The 12,605-nt window shown below is 35.0% G+C and overlaps 2 protein-coding genes and 1 long non-coding RNA gene across 6 annotated transcripts in view; 1 reads left to right on the top strand and 2 right to left on the bottom strand.

The window, feature by feature from the left end:
• Positions 1-3,004, bottom strand: part of LOC140988154 (uncharacterized) — a 6,301-nt gene extending 3,297 nt beyond the window's left edge. For both annotated transcript variants that reach the window (XR_012177303.1, XR_012177304.1), the window contains exons 1-2: positions 2,894-3,004; positions 1,599-1,775 (exon numbers count right to left, since the gene is read on the bottom strand). This is a non-coding gene — a long non-coding RNA (uncharacterized lncRNA). The remainder of the gene's footprint in view (positions 1-1,598; positions 1,776-2,893) is intronic.
• Positions 3,005-3,040: 36 nt separating this feature from the next.
• Positions 3,041-5,360, top strand: LOC140988152 (U-box domain-containing protein 8-like). 3 transcript variants are annotated; one of them, XR_012177302.1, is made up of 2 exons: positions 3,041-4,230; positions 5,344-5,360. XR_012177302.1 is itself a non-coding variant. In XM_073457109.1 (1 exon), the coding sequence occupies exon 1, from the start codon at positions 3,041-3,043 to the stop codon at positions 4,142-4,144; it is 1,104 nt and encodes a 367-aa protein (XP_073313210.1). In that variant the 3' UTR covers positions 4,145-4,481. The 3 variants fall into 3 exon arrangements, 1 of the variants encoding a protein (XP_073313210.1); XR_012177301.1 differs by lacking the exon at positions 5,344-5,360 and adding an exon at positions 4,558-4,845; XM_073457109.1 differs by lacking the exon at positions 5,344-5,360 and having other exon boundaries at positions 3,041-4,481.
• A 3,681-nt stretch (positions 5,361-9,041) lies between these two features.
• LOC140989003 (transcription factor bHLH112-like) lies at positions 9,042-12,259 on the bottom strand. Its single transcript, XM_073458155.1, has 7 exons — positions 11,778-12,259; positions 10,917-11,517; positions 10,705-10,818; positions 10,487-10,552; positions 10,334-10,399; positions 10,192-10,245; positions 9,042-9,733 (listed from the first exon to the last, which is right to left on the bottom strand). The coding sequence occupies exons 1-7, from the start codon at positions 12,050-12,052 to the stop codon at positions 9,602-9,604; spliced, it is 1,308 nt and encodes a 435-aa protein (XP_073314256.1). The 5' UTR covers positions 12,053-12,259; the 3' UTR covers positions 9,042-9,601.
• Positions 12,260-12,605: the final 346 nt, after the last annotated feature.

The raw sequence follows: 12,605 nt of genomic DNA, 5'->3' as shown, positions 1-12,605 counted from the left end.
AGATGTGAATTTGACAATTGCGTTTATTTCAAGAGAAGTAAAAATGGAATTGGCATTTATTTATTACTTTATGTAGATGATATATTAGTTGCATCTAAGTGTCAAACTGAGGTAGAGTTGACGAAACAGCTACTTAAGAGTGAATTTGAAATGAAAGAGATGGGGCCAGCCAGTAAAATCCTTGGTATGGAAATCAAGAGAAATAGAGATACTGGTAAACTCTTTATTTCACAAAGGACTTACATTGAGAAGGTGTTGAAGAGGTTTAGGATGGAAAACTCCAAACCAGTCCAAACTCCTATGGCTCAACATTTTAAATTGTCACTTAAGGACTCTCCTGAAACTGAAGAAGAGGTGCAGTACATGGAGAAAGTCCCTTATGCTAACACTGTGGGCAGTCTCATGTATGCCATGATTTGCACTCGTCCTGACCTCGCCTACGCAGTGAGTCCGGTCAGTCGGTATATGAGTAAACCAAGCAGGAATCATTGGGAGGAAGTGAAGTGGATTTTAAGGTATCTCAGGGGAACACTTGGAGTGGGATTGCTGTATGGAAATAGAAAAGAGAGTACAGATGTTATTGAAGGATATATAGATGCAGATTATGCTTGATGTTTGGACTCAAGGAGATCGTTGACGGGTTATGTGTTTAAATATCATGGAAATGTGGTGAGTTGGAAGTGTAACTTACAGCAAGTAGTGACACTATCTACTACAGAGGCTGGGTTTATAGCTGTTACAGAGGCAATCAAGGAAGTTTTGTGGATAAGCAAGCGGGATGGTTGCAGAATTAAAGCCACAAGAGACTGGAGTAACCAAGGTGTATTGTTACAGTCAAAGTGGGATTCACCTAGCCAAGAACCAAGTTTATCATGAAAGGACTAAACACATTGATGTCAAGCTCTATTTCGTAAGAGAGGTAATCTCGAAAGGGAATGTGAAGCTGGAGAAGATCTCTACGAGTAAGAATTCAGCGGACATGTTAACTAAACCCTTACCTGGTTCAAAGTTCAGATATTGCACATGGTCACTGCATCTGGAGGAAGATGAAAATCTGGCCAAGGTGGAGACAATTTCATTTGGTGATCATCAGTGAATCACGCCTGAACTCCAAACAACAACAGAAATGAATCCCAAAATTTCAGGCTTTGGACTGGCCCGGATTTTTGGAGGAGAACAAACTGAGGAGAAGACTAATAGAGTTATTGGAACACAGCAAGTCGTGATCCACATACTGTTTTGTTCTTTAATTATTAATTTACTTTTTTTAAAAAAATTCTTATCTTTGAAACTCAGCGGTTGCATGTCTCCTGAATATGCAACGAGTGGTCAATTCTCTGTTAAATCCGATGTGTTCAGCTACGGAGTTATAGTGCTGGAGACGATCACTGGCAAGAAAAACTGGGGATTTTATCACCCTGATCATGACTACAATCTCATAGGGCATGTGAACAAATCATTCCAAAGATTTACTCTCCAGTTTTTGTTTTCAAGATTTTTGTTGTTTCATCATTCTGATATATATAATTGGCAAAGACTCTCAGAACTGGAAATTGTGGAATGAAATGAATTATTCTGAACTACTTGATACGATATACCTCGAGGACTCTGTTTCAGTGGAAAGATGCATCCAAGTGGCTCTTCTATGTGTCCAGCAGCGGCATGAAGATCGGCCCACCAATGAGTTCTGTGGTGTTTATGCCGAATAATGAAAGTGCAGAGGTGCCACGACCCAAACATCCCGGGTTTCTTTGTCGAGGTTTCTCAAAATGCACCTGGTTTGGCTTCGGGTTCGGGTTCTTATTCTATGAACGATATGAAAATCACAGTGGAAGATGGGCGATAAATAGTCTCCCACGGAGTTGGAGTTGCCAAGATTCTGAAACTCGCAACATGGTGAAAATTTAGCGCGAAAAAAAAAAAACAGAGGATGTTCATTGGCTCAACCCAAATTAGCTTTTGATATTTTTGCTAGAATAATGATTTATCAAGTCTAATTAATATTTTTAACACGTGATAATCATAGATTTGGTTATTCGAACTCAACATCAATAAATAAAATATAATGTCACAAACTAGTGGCCCAATAACACAATATATGATGTGTATTGAGAAGAAGAAAGATCTCGAATTCAAAACTTTTAAACCTCTAAGTTACATAAACAAGAGATCACATATATAGTATAAAAGATGGTGCAGGTGAATCAAATAAATACTGGTACCAATTATTGAGCAAGATAAGTTTGATGCAGAAAGACTACAACCTGTTACAATTTTTTACAAATATATTTATTAATAAGATTGACATTTTTAGTTTTGAGTTGTCTGTTCCACTGCCCACCAGTCATGGACAACGACTTCCGAGGGGGAAATTTTGAGGCATTGCGTGCGCAAATTTTCTCGTGGGTTAGGTTCATTTGTCAATGGGAATAACAATTAATTAATTTAATTAATTAAAAAGAAAAATATCCTACAATTCCAAGCCTTGCTTGCTTGGAGTTGTGCCACGTCAGCTTGTTTGAATTTCCTCGTGAGTCCTAATCGATCGATAGCCCCTAAATATATATATATATATATAAAACATTTTATTTGACAAAGACTTGGGGATTAAGTTAAAATTTTAACATTATAATTAATCTTACTCGTAATCGTAATATTTGTCTCAAAACTGTGATTAACGTTGAGTCAAAGATAGCAAACTGTGTTCGGAAAATATTTTAAAAAATATTTCCCCAAAATTAATTATTATTCTAATAAAAATATATAGGTAGATAGAAGGCGCGTCGAGACACCAGAGACTACTTATAAAGTCAATAAATAAACAGTAGGAAATATATTATATTAAAATAAAATGGAAAAATGAATAAAGGACAAAATTGTCATTTCACGGTACCTTGGTCCTTTCAGTTCCACCGCACTCATTAATCCTCCTCCCTCCTCCGGAGTAACAGACGCCGCACTCCAAACTCCATACACACCTAAAACTGAAACTTGTGCCAAAACCCGCGTATGTTATTTTAGGTTCAGGAACAAAGAAAGTATGGCCACCCATTTTCCTGACGATTTCAAATGCCCTATTTCTCTTGAGATAATGTCCGACCCGGTTATACTCTCGTCCGGCCATACGTTCGATCGTGCTTCAATTCAACGGTGGTTGGACGCCGGCCACCGCACCTGTCCGATTTCCAAGCTGCCCTTGCCTGAACCGCCTTCCCTCATCCCAAACCATGCTCTCCGCAGCCTCATTTCCAACTATTCCAGCGTTACCTTTCCTAAACCACAAGCTTACCCTTCGAGCCCGCAAACTCTCTCTCATGTTTTGATTTCTCCTTCGTCAACGTGGGAGGATAAGCTCCGCTCCCTCGAACAGCTTACCCGGATTTTTAAAACTGACTCGTCGATTCGGCGGAAATTTTCCGAGTCGGGTTTGGTGTCGGCTGTCTCAAGCTGCGTCGATTCGGGGGAGTCGAGGCTCCAGGAAAAGGCTCTTCATGTGTTGCTTAACTTGAGTTTGGATGACGACAGTAAGGTGGGCCTGGTAGCTGAGGGGATTGTAGGAAAAGTTGTGCATGCGCTTCGCGATGGAGCTGGGGACTCGCGCGCGGTGGCGGCTACGGTGTTGACCAGCCTCGCGATGCTTGAAGTCAACAAGGTCACGATCGGGTCTTACCCGGATGCAATTCCGGGTTTGGTAGCGCTCCTTCAGTTTGGGAATTCGAGGGAGAGGAAAGAAGCAGCCACCGCGTTATTCACCCTTTGTTCTTTCCCTGATAACCGGGTGCGGATAATTCAAAATCGGGCCGTCCCCGTGCTAATCCAAAACGCTAATTCGGGCCTGGAACGGGCCATTGAGGTTTTGGGCCTTCTGGCAAAATGCAGGGTCGCCCGGGATGAAATGATGAGGTGTGCTGAGTTGTTTGATATTTTGATTGCAGTGTTGAAAAATGGGAGCTCAAGAGGCGTGCAGTATGCACTCTTAACTCTGAGTTCTTTGTGTTGTTATAGTGAGAAGATGGGTTTGCAGGCTTTAAAAGTAGGGCTACCCGAGATTTGTGTTGGACTATTGGAGGATGACAATGAGAAAGTGAGACGAAATGCGAAAACTTTAATGCAGGTTTTACAAGGGAAGAGGAAAAATGTTTAATTTTGTCCATGATTGAATGTGATTTTGAATCGTTCGAGCTCAAAAGAGAGATTAGAGCTTTGAAGAAAATTGCATCTGTTTTTGAGGTGAGTAAGTCCATTCAACAAAAAACCACAAAAAACCGTAGTTTTTGCAATTTATGCTGTTGTTGCATACCTTTTTGTACAAAAGAATGTAAACATTTCTTGAATTCTTATTCCTTTCATTGTACTTACATTCATACTATACATACGAGTTCCTGTCCTAGTGGTTCTTTTCCTATCCTATCAGATACTGAACTTCTGATGTATTGTTTATGTACCTTGTTTGGTATTTTTTACTATAAAGTGCATGTGAACTCATGTAATGTGAGTGCCAGTAATCTAAAGTTAGGAGAACAATCAGGAAGACTTTTTGTTTTAATTTTGTTCCAGTGCCCTACTTATTTTGATGGCTTGGGCTTAGGAACGGAACCAAACAAGGGACAGGTGGAGACGATCAGCTTATGTTCAATATGTACCATTCTGAAAAAATTCGATATTTCGGCCCCTAATCCTATGTACATTTTGTCTACCCCCTATGAAATGTTATTTTTCCTGTAACTCTTTATCTAACTCCTGAATCGCAGGAGTCCATTCTATGTATGTCTTAGATTCTCACAAATTGTTTCCCCTTTTTGTTCTACATGGAATTATTAGTTTAAGGTTCTTGATAATTCAATATGTGATGGCAGAAGCCTTGTTTATTGGTGCTCTTGATTGGGTTGAGATTTCACATAAGGTAAGCACGAGTACTTGTATATGCTATTGGAGTGCATGATATCAAAATAGAAAGAGAATGTTGGTGTTCAACGGACATGTGAAGCTGCATAGAATTTTTCGAGACTTGGGAATATACTTATAACTGAATATAATAGATGAGATATATGTGGTCTGTGCTTTTTCTACTTGTATTGATATTGGAGTTTGTGTTTTTTATTTGCTTGCAATTGTTAATCTTGAGCATTTTAAATAATCCCCATTTTCCACGGACTGAGATTTGTGTAATTGGATGGAGGAATACAAATCCCTCACCGCAAAGACATTTTAACTTATAGAGAGAGTACATATTATGCTGTGTTATTGATCTTCGAATTTAAGTCTAGGAAAGTTTAAAAATGATTCTATTAGATGATATGCAGATTCAGGAACGTTTTGTTCTTTGTTTTTGTTCTTTCTAAGGTTGCACATCCCACCGCAGCGGTAGCTGATTTTCTTGTGATATCTATGTTAGGCTCGTATCACATCATGAATGAGAACACTGATTCTCTTGTGATATCAATCTCTCAACTAAGTTCATCTCCGGGTTGCACCTGATTACCTAAATCCTAATATTTAGTTAGGTCGCCATACACTTTGATGGAGTTGGGTATGATAATGGTATATCCACATCCATTTAAGAATGTAAAGGTAAGTTGATTAGATATATTTGGGCAACGGAGGAATATTTCCTATGGTTGACTTCAGATTCCTGTTCTGTCTTTTAAAATTATATTTAAGTTTACCAGTACGCCGGCTGTATGATTTTGGTGTGCCTTTCGAGGACAGCTTATGGTACTAGCTATTTATCAAATACTTGTAACTTAATTATTTAAGATTGTGGCCTTTTTCATCTGTGGAAAATTTGTCCATCAGGCAGCTTCATGGAAATAGCCTGGATAAAGTTTGTTCGCTTGACTGTGTTATATGTATTCCTAACGGGAGCCGCGAATTTTTATTTATTTATTTACTGTCTTTTTAGTTTTTTTTTAAAAAAAAAAAAGTTGTAAGAAACCCAATATGTAGATTGTATCTTGATTTATGAGTGAGTTGGGCCTGGAGTTTGTATACTGGGGACCTTGTTGGATTTTTTCTGACCCAAAAGTTGAATCAGAGTCTAAACTAGGTTCATGTCTTCATTGCATGGGACTAGACTTCAACTTGTTGAAAAAGGGTGTAGAAATGAATGAATAAGGCGAGAATGATAAAGCGTACGTTAAAAGATTAAACTCTTGAATGAATTATTCTATGCTCATTAAAAGCGAATAAAGCAAAAGCCCTTTTGATTTTGTACTACTTCACCAACAGTACAAATAAAAGAAATTCACCATAAGTAGCACAAGCGTGCATAAAGCCAAAATTGTATGTTTTCTTGCTTTAGCTAACAGAAATTATTTGTAAAGAATCACGCCCTTGTTTTGTTTATTTTTCCTATACATTTGATATTGCCCTTACTTTTTCGCATTCTTTGATTTTTAGTTGCTGCTGATTAAATGGTTAGACAGGGAATGGGTGCAATCAAAAACTAAAAGGGAAAATAATTAAGGGGAGGCTACAGCATATAATAAATAAAAAATATATATATATTAAAATTTTATATAAAGAGATTTGTGTAATTTAACCATATCAGATTGAAATTCAAATTGTATACACCTCGAAATTCTTGGACGATCCAGCTCCACGATTTCAATTCATTAGACGTAAGTGTATGGCTGTAGATACCATCAGCTAAAAAGTTTGAAAAATAGTCAAAAGTAGTACCTTTTTCTTTTTCTTTAATGAATTGTCCCCTTGTCACAAAAATTCTTCGCGTTTAAGCTTCAACAATAATCATTAAGGTCGTATTGAAAACATTCAGGGACGTTTGAGTTTGGACTTTATTTTATATTATTTCCATAATTAAAGAATTTTAAATGATTTATTTTGGTTAAAAAGATTATATAGAAATTAATGGATTGAAATCTAAAGATTTTACACAAAAAGCTATCCATAATGATGAAGGGATTGTTTGATAGAGATTTTGCTTATTTTAAAGTGATTTTTCTAGAATTTTTTGAAAGTAGGTGGTATTCAAAATTAGAGAATTTATGAAAATAAAATTCTAAAGTTAATACAAACTAAAATCTGAGTGTTTGGAAAAAGATTGTTTTCACATTTATTTTATTTTATTTTTGTACAATTGCAAGAATATCCATCCTTATTCTACATAACATTTGTATTTTTAATTATCTAGATTTTCGTACTTACGTCATCAACAATATATTTATATAATTAATATTAAATTTTTAATATTTGTATCAAAATTATTTATCTTTTATGACATAAATGTTTTAAAAATTTATATAAGATTTAATAAAAGTAAAAAAAATAAAAAAAATTGTATAAATACACAAAATATGTAAAAAAAAATAAATAAATCTAGAAATGTAAATTATAAAAAAATGATTTTTAAAATATAAAATGCTTGTGATAAAATATTATTTTGAAATTTATGTATTTCATTCGAAATTCGTAAAAATCATATATAAATAAAATTTAGTGTTTTAAAAAATCTCCAAAAATATTTTAAAAAATTAAGAATAATTTTAAAATATGATAAATTTTTTAAGGATTCAAAATGTCAAATTGTAACTTTAAACCATTAACAAAAAAACGGAAACAGAAAAAGCATCACTCGTTGTCTCTAGATTTTGGCTAAAAATTATAGAAGTTGTAGTAGAAGTTGGTTTTCACAATCTATCTGACTAGAATATAATAAGTATTTTTTAGACACTCTCGAAACAACTTTTTGATAGAGTTTTTCTGTTAGAAGCACTGTTTATATATGCTATTTCATTCTTATGTGGGATTGATTCAGCAATGGGTTTGAAATTTGAGTAAAAAGTTAATAGATTATTTTATCGAAACAGTCTTTAGATAAATGTAATCTATATTGTCAGCTTAATTTATCAAAATGATTAGCTAGTGAATGGAATTTAATACATAAAGAGTGATAGTTAAACTAAAAATGCTTACCGAGTTTACTAGAGCAACTCGGAGTACAATATAAATCAATATAAGAATGCACCCTCAGATGATCGATACTTTAAAGATGAACAATTATCAATACATAGAAGATGTTACCGAGGGTCGTCTACACTTTTTAGACACAGTTGGAGTTATATTTTAGGGGATGAATTGTTAGGATTGTGTCAAAAACATTAGTCGTTATACCTTGAAAGTTGAATTGAGGAGAATTGAATTGCAAATAGTACCGTGTCTGGGCAATATTGTTTAAACAAGGAAGAATTCAAGAGTGGCATATATAGCTCAAACACATAAATTATATGTCATTCTGCCGAGATATGATCGTGATAACTGGTTGAAAGGACATAATAAATTATATATCGACCTCGAATGCAACCTTGTCAAGCTAAGGGAAAATGATCGAAGTATTGAATTTCTTGCAAGCTAGTCGCTTTAGAACTAGAAATGCCAGTGTGTGAAATATTATGATTCTGAGGCTTCGCCAGTTACTTTGTAAAGCATTCAGCATCATGTTCGTTTGCATTTGGGTCTGCCAATTTACGCTTTCTAATTATTATATTGCATACGAGAATATTTAATATATTATACAATTCGTTGGCTCATGTACTTAAACTGTACTTACGACGAACTTAGGATCATCTCCGAGTCCGTAATTTATTTTATTATTACGAGTTATTTTCAAGAAAATATAATCAAAAGTAAATACAACGACACATGCATGGAGTAAAATAGGAAATGTTCTTTAAGGATAAGATTCATTCAACAATAGATCTCAGAGGCTGGGGAATTAATATTGCTACAAAAAAAAAAAAAAAAAAAAAGANCATGGCCATTGAATAATAATAATAATAATTTCCTTTTTGTTGATGCTGGAAATGTTTTATTAATTTTTTAAAAGTGATGCATGTTTGTTGGTATCATCAATATTATTAAAAAAAAATTTCCGATGGAATTTTATTTTGTCCTAGAAATATTTTAGATAAAAAGTTATATAAATATATTAAAAAATTATATGTGAAATTAACCCTGCCAATTGCCGAGAATATGTAATTGTTAATTGGTAAATGGACGCATGCACATACACAACCTACCCTACGTACCCATATGAAGAATAAGAAACCCTAAAACTAAGCATGCTCGAATTAGCTAGAGAAACGATATGATGTCTGATTTGCAAACTAAATCCATTACATAAAATATATAGAAACAGGAACAATTCTGCTTTTCATGTATTCTGCTAAATTCAGCTGATCAAACCGATAATGCACATCGATCGCATCATCAAAACTAATCAAACTAAAGCTAAATTTAGCACTTGTTCCTGTTCCTTAACCATGCACCCCTCCAATTTAAACACATAATTTGCAACATATTTATCAGAATTATTGGTTTAATATATAATCTGTTCCTTAATCGTTCGTTATATATAAGGGCCAGGACTGGCTGTCTTTATTAGTTCCCTTCGATCTCTTTTTCTATGTCTACCTTTCCTGAATTCTTGCAACCCCAACAACTTGGCTTCTATTTTCGCAATATCTTATTTCTATCCAGCTTTCTTTCGGATAGATCAAATTTTGCTAGTGGTAGTTATCAGTTGTTCCCCCACCCAATTATTTCGAGTACTTTTTATTAATTAAAGCCTAAGTGTAATTAGCTACCTGAAGCTTCTTCCAAAACTTGGAGTCCAGAAATCTGAAGTATTCTCAGCAGCAACAGGGAAGGTGCTTGAAATCGGCACAAGGGAAAGACCTCTGCTGCTTAAATCTTTCTTTAGGTCTTCTTGGTCCTGCATATAATATTATATCTACAAATTATGAGAAATATATATCAATGTTATAAATTATTTAGCAATGCAATACTATCCAAGATGCATGAGTGCAAATTATATTTTTTCATTCTCCAGCTCTGATACCATGTTAAAACCGCTTGTTCCAAAAACTCACAAATTTAATGCATCCTCCTATAATGAACAAAAAAAGTTACTCGTTTTGCGGTGAAAAATGGCAGTCTCACTGCTGGGCAGATTCCTTGTTAAGCCTCATAGCGCTAGCTTAGGGAATAGTCTTGGTTATATATATGTATCAACTGATTTTGAGAATTTAAACGAGGTGGGATATTCAAAAGTTGGAGAAGTCAACTATTTCAAGCATTTTGTTGTTTTTGTATATGATGCCGAGAAGCTGAGTGGAAACGTAAGAGGAAATCAAATAATCTTGTTAAGGTTAATCTACCAGCGACTCCTACCTGTTGGCGTTGCAATGGCGGAGACCCATTTTGCAAATATGGAGTACTTAATACCTGAAACCAAAAAAAACATATAATAAAACATTACAATTACGTATCAGTTATGGTAATAATATAATATTGTAATTATGAACATATATACATTGACTTGATCGTGGAGAAACTTGATATATTCAATTGCTTCATGTAGAACAGATGCAGTATCAGTCTGTAAGAACAATAAAATTCTCAGTTAAACACAGATTAAGAGTACTGATTTCCTAAAAACTGAGAGGAAAAATCCAATTTTTTTTACCTTTCCGAAAGGTGAAACCAACTGTTGGAGGGCAGTTATTCGATCTCCAAGTTTCTCTTTTCGGACCTGGGAAAAAAATTACATATGAAAGATGTAAGATTCCATTTTCTTGAAAAAAAACATGATCTTTACTTACAAAAGAGAACGGGCCAAAGTTCTCTTTAAAACTTTGTCAAAAAGCTGAATTCGATTAAAATCAAGTACTCTATTTATTGTACCTTAAAGGTTGGTAATGGTGATGGAGTTTCTAATCGTGGATGCTTGAGTGCAGGTTCGTTGCTGCTTGATTTCTTTGCCACTGAGGCTACGTTCTTGGATTCTTCCTTACGACGCTGAAAATTTTCAAATATTTCTCTAAGTTAAAGACAAATCTCAAGAAACCTACATGCAATATAAGCAAACATGAAGTTCGAATCTTTATACATACTACCTTTTGATCACTTGCGGTGGGCAAATTATTAAGACCTGATGTAAGGTACTGGGAGGGTGTTGATGGGACAAAATCTGGCCGAGCCGTGGCGTCCCAAAAGAGTGTGTTATTGCTGAACTGCAAACGATTAGCAGGATGTTGCTTTGCTACAGAGGGCTTAATTTCCATGGGAGTAGCTTTAGGAAAACCAGAAATTAATTCATTTGAAAAATTTGTGGCCGATGAATAACCCATTTCTTGATGATCAAACAAAGCTTGCTGGGGATGATCAGAATCAGTGTCGAACAACGTTCGCAACAAGGACGAAGTGTAGCCATATGAAGCTGAATTCAGTGGAAAATTGGTCGATAGCCCTTGACAAGTTTCATTGCATTCGGTAATGGAAGCTAATGACTGTTGCTGTAAAGAAAAACTGATCTGGTTGTCTCGTTTGAATGCGTTGACAGAAAAATCTCCGCAGAAATTAATCTTGGAATTCCAGTTGTCGATTTCATTGCAGTCGACCCCCCTTGTTTGGTGCCGATAATTCATGCTTGAATTCAGGGCTCCAGATGCTTGTACGATTTGAGAATAATTTTCTTCTGATCTTCCAGTATCAAGGCTGCAAGATGACAAGAAGAAAAAATAAGCATCTTAGATGATTGATATACTTTTTCATATTATTACAACGAAAACAAGACCAAAAAACTCAGCTTTTTTGTGGGGATATTACTTTGGTTTTGGACCAGAAGTAAGCTGGTCAATGGGACAAAAGAAGTCCAATAATCACAAGCAACTCGACTCGATCTTGATCAAACAAAAAAATGAAAAAAAAAAATTCAAAGAACTCAATACATGGATATCATATTACAAGAAACTTACTGAAAGTCCTGATTCCAATTACCAGCAGTGGGCTGCTGCTGAAATTTTTGTACATCACGAAGTATTGTAGGACTTCCATCGGAAACTGAACCGGCCGAGTTCTCGCTTGACCTTGTTGTGTTCACGTCCATATTCAGTTCATGGCTACTCCGCCACCCGAAGCTTCCTGTTTCGTTGGTTGCGGATGAACAAGGAGAGGAACTAAAGAGATTTCTCGACGAATTCCACCAGTTTCCGCCACAAACTCCGCCGTGATCAAATAATTCTTCTGCCATTTCTTGAAAACTTGTGTCTGCGATTTCCTTTGTCGATGAATTTGATGTATTTAGCTAGTAATAAACCTGAAATCTGACGTCTGGTGAGATGGGTTCATATTAAAGTGGATTCATTTGGCAGATGCTGTACTTATACTAGTGTACATGATTGGGTTACCGAGCCACCGGAAATTTGCTAACATTTTAAGAATATATATTAACTTGGATTAGACAAATATAACGATTACAAACAATCTGTCGTCTATATTACATCATCTTTAATTTTGTTTCCAAAATTATCTTTACTCAAATATTTTTCTCAATATTGTCAGGACAACTTATTTTCAATATCACTTCTTCAAATTGCACTATGACCTCTCACTAATTTACGTCAATTATTATTAAATTAAATATAAAATTAAGCATTTAATAATATTTAAAAAATCTTACATAAATTTCTATTATAATTTTACACACATAACATATGTGCATAATTTACTTCTATATATTAACATTCGGATCTAATTATCTACTATATTATTTATTAAAGATAAATTTCAAGAATAACAAATTT

The sequence above is a fragment of the Primulina huaijiensis genome, chromosome 11 (assembly GCF_012295235.1).
Source record: "Primulina huaijiensis isolate GDHJ02 chromosome 11, ASM1229523v2, whole genome shotgun sequence".
Lineage (NCBI taxonomy): Eukaryota > Viridiplantae > Streptophyta > Magnoliopsida > Lamiales > Gesneriaceae > Primulina > Primulina huaijiensis.
This window is presented reverse-complemented; position numbering and strand designations above follow the sequence as displayed.